At 43.7% G+C, this 13,476-nt stretch overlaps 1 protein-coding gene across 5 annotated transcripts in view; it reads right to left on the reverse strand.

Annotated features, from left to right (window-relative positions):
• Nucleotides 1-13,476, reverse strand: part of ZNF827 (zinc finger protein 827) — a 115,847-nt gene that overhangs the window by 35,683 nt on the left and 66,688 nt on the right. For all 5 annotated transcript variants that reach the window (XR_011324154.1, XR_011324152.1, XR_011324151.1 and 2 more), the window contains exons 6-7: nt 3,730-3,978; nt 2,960-3,017 (exon numbers count right to left, since the gene is read on the reverse strand). Coding sequence is in view for 2 of the 5 variants with exons in the window: in XM_069780166.1 (XP_069636267.1) it covers nt 2,960-3,017; nt 3,730-3,978 (307 nt within the window). In the remaining 3 variants the exon portion in view is untranslated. The remainder of the gene's footprint in view (nt 1-2,959; nt 3,018-3,729; nt 3,979-13,476) is intronic.

A 13,476-nucleotide genomic window follows, 5' to 3' on the forward strand; every position in this document is an offset into this window, starting at 1 on the left:
GGGTGACATAATATAAAACAGACTGACGCTGTACACAAATATGGCATCATTTATTGCAACATTCCTCTCACTGGTTTAGTAATGATTTGAAAGAAAAACACCAATAAAAAAAGTTTTATTACTGTTGTAACTCTTCAAGATCTTGTAATCTGCTCAGGTTTCCATGTTGGCCTTCCTGCTTGTGCATTAGATTCAGTCACTGGGACACTGCTCGTTGCTGTTTTTAAGCAAAATGGATGATGCAGAACTTATCTATTTCAGGCTAGCCCATATATCATGAGCAAGTTGCTGTTGAAGACTGCATTGCGTTGTGTCCCAAGGATTTCCCTCTCCGCCATCGGCCTCTGGTGAATTACAGAACCATCCTTGGATACCTCTTTTCTGCCTTCCTCTAGAATGGCAGCTGAGTCTCTTCAGTGCTGGCCCTATTATTATTTTTATTTCAGCAGCTATGTCCTCCAATTCCCAGTGCAAAGTACGGAGGGAGAAGCTCCTGCTTCATAGTAAGGAACTACATAAATCATTCTCAATCACTGTGCAAAGTCCCTTCTGATGAAGATTAAGCTTTAAGATTTTTTTTTTCTGGCTGCACTTTTCCAGTTTTATGGCTACACACTTCTCTAGATGAAAGAAACTTATCTTGGCATCTTATGCTGGCGTACTCTCTTCCAGATCATTTGCTTCTCCACTTTCTGTCTTCGTAGCACAGATGGCAGGCTCTACCATCTCACTCAACCATTGAACTGTGAGGAATCCTTGCCAGTTTTGGCTGCTTAAGCGAAGTCATATGGAAGTATATGCTCACAATGTCCAGGAATATTCACAGGAGGAACAGCAACAGATAGGCAACAGTTAGAAATGTTAATACGGGATAAGACAGCAAAAAGTGCTAGCGTACCCCACCCTGCCGGGCTTTGCTGATTTAAGACTCTCACCAATGACACAGCTTAATCTCTGCTCCCCAGCTACTCACAAAGGGGACAACACTGACCTCACCTTGGCTCTCTGCAGCTGTCAGCAAACTTCACATAACAACTGTGATTCAAAGGCCTTTCTGTCATTACTCCAGATCTAGGCTGGTGAGCCAAACTGCAACACAACACATTTTCTTAATGCAGTCGGAGTGCCTCTATCCTCCACTGGCTGCTCCATCACATTCTATTTTTGAGAAGGCATCATACCCTTACCAGTAAAGACTTCCAGCTGTTTGTCTGGTTTTGGGTGGGGTTTTTTTGGCAAAGTCTTTCAAGTCAATCTGTTTGAACTTGCAGGATTTAGTAGACTGACTCACTTCCCCTTAAGAAGCTCTTCTCATTCATGTCTTCTTCTGTTGATAGATAGGTAAGATAAGAAAACCATCCAGAAGAATTGAATCAGGCACTCAGCATTTCATGCCCTGATGGGTAGCAGCCATTATCAGGACTTCTCAGTAAAACTTACTGCAAGTTTGACAACAGCCAACCGTGCTACTCTCTTAAAAGTTGGCAGCCAGAAGAAGGTGAAGTTATCTTTGAACTGTCCTCAACCTTTCCAGTTTGAATTATCTTTGATAGATCCAAAAGTAGCTCTGGATTCTCACACCAGTCCTGCCGGTAACATCATGACACACTGAAATCTATTTTCAACTGACTATTTGTCACCCCGTGCCTGCCATGCACACTGGATGGTTAATGAGTAGTTGGACAATATGTGCATTTATCTCCATATGTATGTCTCAGGCTTATGCTTTTTAAGTAGTCATGGGAAGGCTATGCAGGCTGCATACTCCACAAATTCCCAAACTAGCAAATATGGGAAGCATTCACAGTAGCCAGAAGTTAAAAGCTCAATTTAATTATCTTTCAACTTGTAACTTCAAAAAGTCCCTAATGTACATTTACTGAGCTAGTCAGTTTATTAAAAACAAAATATTTATTTATTACAGTTACCATGAATGAATGGGATAGGCCTAGGAATTTAGGAACAACATATTTTAGATATCTTTTCTTCTGCAACTGAAATGCTTTTTAATTTCTGTCTGGACAAAGTTGTCTTAGTTAGCAGGCACTGAACACGCTGGGAACTTCTGTAGAAGGGGCTGCAGAGGCACAGAAGGTCTTACTCTGTGTCTGAAGGAATTCTTTGTCACTTCTGTGTGCTCAAGTCTCCAACACATCCACATTGATTAGGGAACTTCCAGGTAGGAAATAAATGTACCCTTGCCAATTCCTGCCTACTCGTCACCATGGGCTCCCAAGTTTTTACCAATTCTAGGTGCCACTTATTACACAAGAGCTTTGAATTTTCTCATAGGGACACCTCACTTTGCTGCTCACGTATATGTAAACAACTCATGGGCTTGTTCCCAGCCACAATACTGTAAAGTGCATATTTCTTTAACAGCATGTGCTCTAATTGGATCATATTTTTAATTCCTGGATGATTTCATTTATTGTACTAATGTGACCATAATCTTTAATAAATGCTTCATTAGCATTTTCGTACAGTCTGACTTAAAAATTCATCTCTAGAAGGCATTGAGATGATAAAAATACTAAACTGAAATTTTATTAAAGAAATCCAAGTTTGACAGAAGACTGAATCAAAATCACCTCTTCTTACATTGGTCCATGTCTTAAAATCCAGTTGTCAGCCTGTTCTTCCCTCAAGCACTGCAAGCACTATGCAGTTTCTTTTAAGTTTCATTTTTTGTAGAAAAAATAATTCTTAAAATGATGTGTGAATACTTGATCAGAATAGAAAAGTCATTTTGGCCCAAAGGCCTTTTGTCTCATGAACTCTAAGCAATCAGATCTATAGGTGTAATTTTTCAGATACAGGTTACATTACTCATGAAAATATCTTACAGTTGTAATATCAGGTCACATTTGCAGAAGATTGGCACATTTGAGTTCACAAGGCAAAATGAAGCAATGCCATTTACGCTACAGGTTTGCAGGTAACAATGGACTGTACTTACCTGGCTGTAGTTCTGATGGCGTTATCTTTATTGTGGTTGTGCTCTTTGCTCACCTTTTCTGCAGAGGAACGTACAAGGGTTTTTGTGATTAGCATATATCATATTTTCCCTAACAGGTTTTATTCAGCAGAACTATTTTAATGCTTTCTGATAACAGCATAATCCAGAGTAATTTAGGGTAAATGGTTACAGCATGATTAGAGAATGGGCATGACTTTATTTAAACTAACACCCAAAAAATTTTTTCAGCTTCATATTTCAGTGTTAGTGCATAAGCCCATATGCAAAATGTGCAATACAAGCATTCATTAAACACAGTACTGATATTGTTGCCTTTATGTAATAGCTGAGGTTCACCCTCTTTGACAAGAGAAATGGACAGTGCAGCCCCAGGAGCATTGCATGCTGCAGCCACTGGCCACTTATGCCAGTAACTGCCACCTATGGGTTCCCCTATACTCCAAGGCCTGGATCAACCAGTTGTCACAAATTATTTAATTAGCTTTCAAAAATACAGGAGTTGAACTCCAGCTTTTCCAGTTCAGTTCAAATATTGTGAACCTGACCTGACTGTCACATGCTCTAAAGCATATGCTAACTATGGGGGACATTTGGTAAGGCGCTTGCGTTCCAAGTGTGAGGGTAGAAGGGCTCTAACTCCTATTATTTTTCAGCCTTAGCAATCTCACACTTTCATTGCACCTTAATGGTTATACACAACCTCTTTTTGTTCTTTAAATTAAACGATCAACTATTTCCACTGCTTTTACCTGATAACTGGAAGAGCAGCTCGGATGCCATCTTTACTGATATATCTTGGCTGAATAGACTTCTTTCTGGGAGCACACGACCTTCTGGTGCCTTCTGTATGTGTTCACTAATGTCTCGCCCTAATAAAGTGCTGTAGCCAACATTTTGGCTGGGTTGGCTGGGTGACACTGAAGCCTGCGAATCATGAATGTCAACTTCCATTGGTTCTTCCTTTATCTTTACCATCTGGGTTTCCTTGTAACTCTCAGCTGCAAATATGTATTTCAAAAAAAAAAACCACAAGGGCCACAATTATTTAATTAGGCTACAGTTTTTCAGAGTAGTCAAAGCAGGAATCACAATTACAAAGTTATAAAATAATTTGTATACCGTATCACTGCAAATGGTAAGGGAAGCAAGCAGATGACTGCTACAGTATTCTTCTGGGGGTTATCAATAGAAGCAATCTCTTGAAAATAATTTTTCAAACTAGAGAGCAGAAAACAGTTGTATATTTGTAAATATGAGAGTTATATCACTTTCTATGAATACTGGGTGATCACACACCAGTTAGTGAAGCTTTGTTTTCATTAAATGAAGTTGCAACTACACAGCAGCTCTCCAAAGATGGGCACTGAAGACCTCTTACAAACTCTAAATTACTCTTTATCAGCAGGACTACCAGCACAGTCAGAAGTATTGCTATAGGGATGGGGTGGGGGAAGAAACCTCATCTGCTCCTCTTCTGCTCTCTTTCTCTGTTATGGAAAATTCCAGACAACTATGTGAAGAACTCGTTTGTTATATCTGCATATGCTTTCAAGATGAGAGAACTATTCTGGGGCCCATGCTTTTCTAAAGCCTGATTTTGTAACAAGCACAGATACTTCCTCATACGTTACAAGGTCCAATAACCTTAATGACCAGTTTCCATAAGCCCATATCCTTCCCTCCTTGCTTTCCTCTCTAGTGTGCTGGGTCTAGCAAACAAAACCATAGCCTAGAAGCCAATTTGTAGTTCACTTTCTACACTTGAGATTCCACAGGTGTTGCTGAATGCTCTGGTTTGGCTGCAAGGTAAGTGATCATTTTTTTCTTCAGAATAAAAGCTCTGAAAGCTCAAAATCAAGGCTCCAAGGTAATTTGCTTACAACACCCCAAATACCTATCCAGCCCTTTTGATTCAGACTTTCTGCTGTGAAAAGAGAAGTTGAAGACCTGTAGAATTTATTCCCAATTTAGTTTTGGAGAAAGATGATGAGGTTTTTAATGATTTTCATTCAGAGTGCTCCTGAAAGGACTATCATGGCAGAACTGCCCAACTAGGTGTTGCCTCTGCTGGCTGCATGCTGACCAGACACTCTGGAAACAGGCAGCCTAAGACAGGCAATATGCCTGAGAGAATCAAGAAAATAAATAAATACATGAACACAGTTAAATATCAGATGGGCCATCTAGGTAAGGAATCATTCCAACAAAAAAACGTACGTGGGATTTATTAATTTTGCCTAAACCTGCACATGTACTGGTACTAGCCAAGACACTGAAAACCTTAAGGAAAATCTGCTGCTGTTTACTCATGATTAGCACATGCTCTAAATTGTCGCCTATGTAGCCTCCACAGCTGGAGTCAAGGGAAAGCGTGAGTTTGAATTGCTCAGACTTCATGAGCCAAAGGAGGAAAAGGCAACCCTAGCACCCAGCAAAAGAGGCCATGGTAGAGAGTAGGGACAGGCACACTGCAGCACACAGAGCCAGAGAAGCAGAGAGCTTAGATGCTGAGTGGATTAGAACCTGAGAGAGCAGTCTGGCCCTTGTCCAGACTGCGAGGGGGCAGGATCAGATCTATGACCGTGGGCCAGCTTGTTAACTGGTTGCAGACAGGGGCTGGCCATCCTGATAGCATCAGGTCACTGACACAGGCAGTCTGCACAATGAGTATCCTCACATGGAAGTTTCTTTGTCATCTGTCAAATTTTACTAGTTAGAAGGCTCTGGTGTTAAAAATAAATAAACAAATACCAGTTCGTAAAAAAAAGTCCAAACACAAACAGTGTTTTCTACTAACTTTGGGTCACAGAGAAGAAAAGGCGGGGGGAATCCACTAACTTCACTGGATAAATGAATCTGTTGCTGCTCTCTGTTTTTCCCTTCCTCTCTAATTCATACGATTGTGTCAGCCTCACAGATTTTATTCCAAGCGTGAATATTTCAAGCACCACCAGGCCTTTTGTTTTCAATTACCCAGTATTACAATGAATCTCAGAGGCACCAAAACATGGTTTGGTTATCCCTGATAACATCCTCAAGATAGTCAACTGATTGGTGTCATCTTGTAGTCTCTAGCCAAAGACAAACAGAATCCCTTCAGCATGAAGGCATACGCATTCCACCTAAAATTAAACTGATGTTTGTCACCAAGTCCTTTTTCCTTCCCCTGGTTTCTCCCTCTCCCCACGTTCCGGTTGTTCTTAAGTGGAGAAAAAGTGGCTTTACTGCCTACAGCTCTTTAAAAAAAAAAATCGAAACCAGGAGATAAAAGCCACTTGGATATGTTCCAGGAACGATTTACATGAAGTGCTTTCAATCCTTTCTTATGACATTTCTTGACCTTTAAAAGAAACCTATAAACATTGATAAAAATCTTTACCGTCTACGATCCACCAGATACATTTCAGACTTTGGAAATTTTCATAGTGAATTCTTAACTGAAGACAAGTTAGAAATATCATATAATGCCTTTTTTTGTCCTGTTAAGCAAATTTTTCTCTTTTTTTATTTTTTTTTTATTTAAAGCTTCCATTAGCCTATTATTATAAAACCACAGAACATTGCATCTGTGCTGAAAAGTGTAAAAATAGCATTCTGTGCATTGAAAGTGAACTCAGAACAGCAAAGGAACACATCAGGTAACACTGTCAATCAAAAGCTCAGGTAACTCCACAAACAAATGAGTTCTTCAGATGTCTGACAGACCGAGCTCTGCACCCAGCTGCCAAATTTAGGTGCAGAGTCAAGCTGACCTTTGCTGCTCTCTGTGCTTTTAAAATATTCTTTCTATTTCTGTTCCTGCTCCACACAGTTTAATTCCCTGTCCTGCAAACACTTTTGAATCAAACAGATACGATCCCAACTAAGGCAAGAGTCAAGCAATACTGATGACCTTCTCTCCCTCACAATCAGCTAGCACTCAAATTGCCCTAACTAAATTTACATATTTGATCATTTCCTTTGACCTTTATCTTCCCAGCTGCACCCTTCTGATCTGACAGAATGTCCCTGCTGAACATGAATCCTGTCATACTCTGATTCCCAGAAACACACACACACAGAAGGCTGAAGGAGGGTCTCTATGATAATTTTACAAGAGCTAAAGAAAGGGAAACACAGTCAGTCTGCCCCATGAACAGCAATCACAGGCATACAACCCAGCTGTGCTAGATCTTGTGCTAGCGAAAGACTGTAATTAAGGTTATGCCCATACCCATCTCACCATACAGGCAGTCAAACTGTAACTTCCTGAAGATTATTTTCACTTTTGTGCTACAGACTGTTCATTTGTGAAGTAACGTGATACCCCTTATTTCCTTACTTAGGTATCTCACATGGTCATAGTGCAGCTAAAGTTTTTCAAGTTAAGGACTAGTACACCAAAAGGTCTCCTGGTTCAAATAATTAAAATCATGATAGCTTTGGCTTTTTTCCACTTTTGCATTTCCCCTTGAGTAGATGGGCTAGGTTAAATAAACTGCAATGTATCAGAATACAAAGTTAGCGTATGAGAGTAAATTTTCTTCATGCCAGATTTTTATAAAAGTACAGACATCTAATACCTAGCAAAAATCAGCAGGGAATGAAGACTCAAGCAGCTTTAAAGTATCCAGATTGTGATCTCCGAAACATGGTTTGCTATTCATTCAAAACTAACCTGGATGAAGCTCAGAACAACAGCACAGCAGTGAACATTGCTCATCTGGCAGAAGATGAACTAAATCACCTAATATGCCTTTTTCTGCTGTTAACTTTGTGATACAGAAACAGCTTAACAAAATAAGAGAAAATTATTGCATACATGGATGTACTACCATCAAGCCACAGGGATGCTGTTTCTTTACAGAGCAGTATAACTTTTAATCAGCTGATCTACAAAAGCCTCAATGAACTTCATCCTATTCACAAGAAGGGAGACAATTTTCCACATCAGATATGAAAAATGCAGCATCGGACAGGCTTGTTCCAGGAGAAAGCAATTCCTTCCACAACTTTCAGGTTCTCTGGCATTCACAAGTGCAAGGCATCGCAAAGTAGTGGTACTTGCTAAAAAACCCCAAACACAACAGAAACATAGAACAATACTTGTGCTACCTAAAGGCTCAGGGTACAGCATTCATCCCTGAAGGCCTGACAGTGTCACCTTAAGAAGGTGTAGCAGTAAGAGTGCCTCTGAAATTTAGTCTTAGACAATGCCTCTCTACAGCCTAGGACAGAGATTGCCAAGTTTTAGAAAGAGATTATTCAAGCTTCTTCTCTGAGAAAGTTGGGACTGCCACAATCCAACCAAAGTTGTGCACAAGTCAGCAATGGGCCCTTGGGGCAACCAGGGCCAACCATATTCTGGGCTGTATTATCAAACCTGTAGCCATCAGGCAAAAAGAGGAGATTCTTATCCTCTATTCTGCACTTGTGAGACTGCATTTAGAGTACTGTACCCCAGCTGGGGCTTCCCAGTACAGGACTGACACTGACATCCTGGAGCATGTGAACTGGAAGGCTACCAAGATAGTTAGGGGGCTGCTGCAAGACATCAGAAGAGATCAGCTAAGAGAACTGGGTTTGTTCAGCCTTAAGAAAACAACATTAAGGGGACATTTTATTGCTGACGACAACTTTCTAAAGTATGAAGGGAAGGTATAGTGAAGCTAGAGTCAGACTTCTCTCAGAAATGCACAATGATAGCATTAGAGTCGACAGACAAGTTGGAACATGGGAAATTCTGTTTATATATACAGAAAAAAAATTCACTGTCAGGATGGTGAAACACTGGCACACATTGCTGAGAGAGGTTGGGTTCTCCATTCCTGGACACATTCAACACTTAACAAGACCTGCAGCAGCCTGATCTTGTTGGACCTGCTTTGAGCAAGAGTTTGGATTAGATGAACCCTGGACGTCCCCTCCAAACTAAATTATCCCATGAATCATTGGCACTAGATCAGATCAGCTGCAGGTTTATCTAGCAGAATTTTCAAAACGTCCAAGCAAGGGAAAGCTACAGCATCCTTGGGTAACACTTGTTCTAGTGCTACACTAGAAATTTTTCTTAATGTCCACTCTGAACGTTCCAAGCTGCAGCTGGTAGCTGTCGCCCCTTATTTACCATCTACCACTACAGAAAAGAGTTTGAATCCACTGCTTTTCTAAGCTTCCTTCAACTAGTTGCATGCTGCTATTAAATCTGCCTTTAGTCCCTCCTCTGCCAGAATGAACAGGCCCATTTCCTTCAATGCTTCCTTGTAGGTCATGAGCCCTAGACCCTTAATCAGGTCTGCTGCTTTCCTCTAGACCACCTACTAATTCTCAACAGCCCTTTTGAACCAGGGAGCCTAAAACCGGTACAGTATTCCACATGCAGGAACTAGAAAGGTTAAGGAGCATCAGGGAATCTGAGAAAGATATAGACTGGTGGAACCAGGCTCTGCCCTCCCTGAAACAGAAACAGGAACAGTCACCAGAAAAAAAACAAACCACCAAGATCAAGGGAATCCTGTATCCTCCCCCCACCAGGCTGAAGGCAGTAGCTTAAAAGAGAGGAGTGAATGGAGGCAAGTCCATGCTCCAGGCGGCAGGCAAACCCCCTCTTTGCCCACCTCGCCTTCCCAGGTGCCTCTGTACAACAGGTATGAGGCTCTGGATGTAGGCCAGTCAATGGATGATGTGGATGACGGTCTATCTACACCAGAGGTTTTGCCAAGATCAGAAAGGCCTAGCCCCTGTATCACGACCACCTCCACAAGGAAGAAAAAAACTGGTTATAGTTGTAGGCAACCCCCTTCTGAGGGGAACAGAGGGTCCAATATGCCGGACAGACCCTCCTCTTAGGGAAGTCCGCTGCCTCCCTGGGGCCCAGATTAAGGACATCACCGGGAAACTCCCTAGCCTGGTACAGCCCTTGCACTATTACCCACTGCTGCTCTTCCATGTGGGCGGTGATGAAGCTGCAACGCATAGTCCAAGGGTGATCAAAGAGACTTCAGGGCCTTGGGAGGGTTGGCAAGGGGATCTGGAGCACGGGTTATTTTTTCCTCTCTCGTTCCAGTTGCAGGCAGCAACACTGGAAGAAACAGACGGACCCAGTCTGTTAATGCATGGCTCCGTGGATGGTGTCACCACCACAACTGTGGGGTTTTCAATAATGGGATGGCCTACACAGCACCAGGCCTGCTGGTGTCAGATGGGATTCACCCTTCTCAAAGCGGGGAGAGGGTCTTTGCCCAGGAGCTAGCGGGGCTCATTGACAGAGCTTTAAAGTGAACTTGAAGGGTGAAGGGGATAATATCAGGCTCGCCCGTGACAAACTGCGGGATGACACGCCAAGGTTAGAGGGATGGGACTACTGAGGGCCCTCAGCCTGTTGCTCTGAGCCGTGCTAGGTACACTGGAGCACACTTGAAGTCTTACGGAGATGAGCCAAGGGCTCCTGAGGTAATAGGAGCCAAGAGGGAAACACCAGTGAAATACCTCAAAGGAACTACGGAGTCTTCCTCTAAGAAGGTGACATGGCCGACAGCCCAGCTGAAGTGCCTCTACACCAATGCACGCAGCACGGGCAACAAACAGGAGGAGCTGGAAGCCACCATGCTGCTAGAAAGCTACGACCTACTTGCCATTACTGAAACTTGGTGGGACAAATTCCATGACTGGAGTACGGCTATCAATGGCTACAGGCTGTTCAGAAGGGGTTGCTCTCTACATCAAGAAATGGGTAGCATGAAGAGCTGTCTCTGAAGAATAGCCGCGAGCAGGTTGAAAGCTTATGGATAAGAATTAGAGACCAAGGCAACAAAGGGAACCTTGTGGTTAGTGTTGTCTACAGGCTGCCTGATCAAAGGGAGCCTATTGACAAAGCCTTCTTACTCCAGCTACAGGAGGCATCGTGCTCGCAGGCTCTCGTCCTGCTGGGGCACTTCAAACACCCCAACATCTGCTGGAAAAGTAGCACGGCAAGCTGTAGGCAATTCAGGAGACTCCTGGAATGCACTGAGGATAACTTTCTTAAGCCAGGTAATAGACAGCCCTGCCAGAGGGGATGCAATAGTGGACCTACTGGTCACCAACACAAGTGAGCTAATTGGTGACATCAAGATTGGAGGCAGCCTGGGCTGCAGTGACCATGCTCTCGTGGAGTTCACAATCCTGAGGGATATGGGTCAGGTGAAGAGTACAGTCAGGACCCTGAATTTTAGAAAAGCAAACTTCCAGCTCTTCAAGGAGTCAGTCAACAGGACCCTGTGGGAAACTGCCCTCAGGGACAAGGAAGCAGAACAGAGCTGACAGATCTTTAAGGACACTTTCCATAGTGTGCAAGAGCTCTCAATCCCAGGTGTAAGAAACCAGGAAGGGAAGGCAAGAGACCAGTGTGGCTGAGTGGAGACCTGCTGGTCAAACTAAAAGGCAAGAAGGAAATGCACAGGCAGTGGAAGCAGGGACAGGTATCCTGGGAAGAGTATAGGGACGCTGCCCAGTTGTGTAGGGATGGGGTGAGGAAGGCCAAGGCGCAGCTGGAGCTGAACTCGCGGGACTCAAAGAATAATAATAAGGAAGTGCTTCTACAGGTATGTGATCCAGCAAAGAAAGGTCAAAGAAAGCGTATCCCCCCGATGAACAAGACTGGCAAACCGGTAACAATGGACAAGGAGAAGGCTGAGGTACTCAACAAATCTTTTGCCTCAGTCTTCACTGGCAACCTCTCTTCCCACACCTCTCGAGTGGATGGACCACAAGATGGGGACTGGGGGAAGCAAAGCCCCTCCCACTGTAAGAGAAGATCAGGTTCATGACCCCCTGAGGAACCTGAACATACATGTCTACGGGACCTGACGAGATGCATCCCAGAGTCCTGAGGGAACTGGCTGATGTAGTTGCGAAGCCACTCTCCATGATATTTGAAAAGTCATGGCAGTCAGGTGAAGTCCCTGGTGACTGGAACAAGGGAAACATTGCACCCATTTTTAAAAAGGGTAGAAAGGAAGAGCCTGGGAACTACCAACCCGTCAGCCTCACCTCTATGCCTGCGAAGATCATGGAACAGATCCTCCTAAAAGCTATGCTAAGGCACATGGAGGACAGGGAGGTAATTTGAGACAGCCAGCATGGCTTCACCAAGGGCAAGTTCTGCCTGAGCAACCTCGTGGCCTTCTATGACAGAGTGACTATGTCAGTGGACAAGGGAAGAGCTACCGGTGTTGTCCATCTGGAATTCTATAAGGCCTTTGACACAGTCCCCCACAACATCCTTCTCCCTAAATTGGAGAGATATGGATTTGATGGGTGGACTGTTCGGTGGATGAGGAAATGATTGGGTGGTCGCATCCAGAGGATAGTGGTCAACGGCTCAATGTCCAGATGGAGATCAGTGACAAGTGGTGTCCCTCAGGGGTCCGTACTGGGACCAGTACTGTTTAGTATATTCATCAGTGACATAGACAGTGGGATTGAGTGCGCTCTCAGCAAATTTGCAGACAACGCCAAGCTGAGTGGTGCGGTTGACACACCTGAGGGACAGGATGACATCCACACAGACCTGGACAAGCTTGAGAAGTGGGCCCATGTGAACCTCATGAGGTTCAACAAGGCTAAGTGCAAAGTCCTGCACTGGGGACAGGGCAACCCCCAGTATCAATACAGGCTGGGGAATGAAGGGATTGAGAGCAGCCCCGTGGAGAAAGACTTAGGGGTACTGGTGGATGAAAAGCTGGACATGAGCCAGCAGTGTGGGCTCACAGCCCAGAAAGCCAACCATATCCCGGGCTGCATCAAAAGAAGCGTGGCCAGAAGGTTGAAGGAGGTGATTCTGCCCCTCTGCTCTGCTCTGGTGAGACCCCACCTGGAGTACTGCGTCCAGCTCTGGACCCCTCAGCACAGGAAAGACATGGACCTGTTGGAGTGGGTCCAGAGGATGGCCACAAAAATGGTCAGAGGGATGGAATACCTCTCCTATGAAAACAGGCTGAGAGAGTTGGGGTTGTTCAGCCTGGAGAAGAGAAGGCTCCAGGGAGACCTTATTGCAGCCTTTCAGTACTTAAAGGGGGCTTATAAGAAAAATGGGGACAAAGGTTTTAGCAGGGCCTGTTGTGCTAGGACAAGGGGTAACAGTTTTAAACTAAAAAAGGGTAGATTTAGACTAGATATAAGGAAGAAATTTTTTACAATGAGAGTGGTGAAACACTGGAACAGGTTGCCCAGAATGGTGGTAAATGCCCCTTCCCTGGAAACATTCAAGGTCAGATTGGATGGGGCTCTGAGCAACCTGATCAGATGTCCCTGCTCATTGCAGGGAGGTTGGACTAGATGACCTTTAAAGGTGCCTTCCAATCCAAAGTATTCTACATTTCTATGCAGCACTCACCTGCTCTAGAGGAAACACACTGAACATGCTTCTTCTAATGCAGCACAGTCTGCTTTTCGTTTTATTTGAGATGAAAGTCAAAATCAGGTGCACAGATTTAATAAAAAACCTAAGTCATGTAGTAAATATTGGTTTTGCTGAA

The sequence above is a fragment of the Haliaeetus albicilla genome, chromosome 1 (assembly GCF_947461875.1).
Source record: "Haliaeetus albicilla chromosome 1, bHalAlb1.1, whole genome shotgun sequence".
NCBI lineage: Eukaryota > Metazoa > Chordata > Aves > Accipitriformes > Accipitridae > Haliaeetus > Haliaeetus albicilla.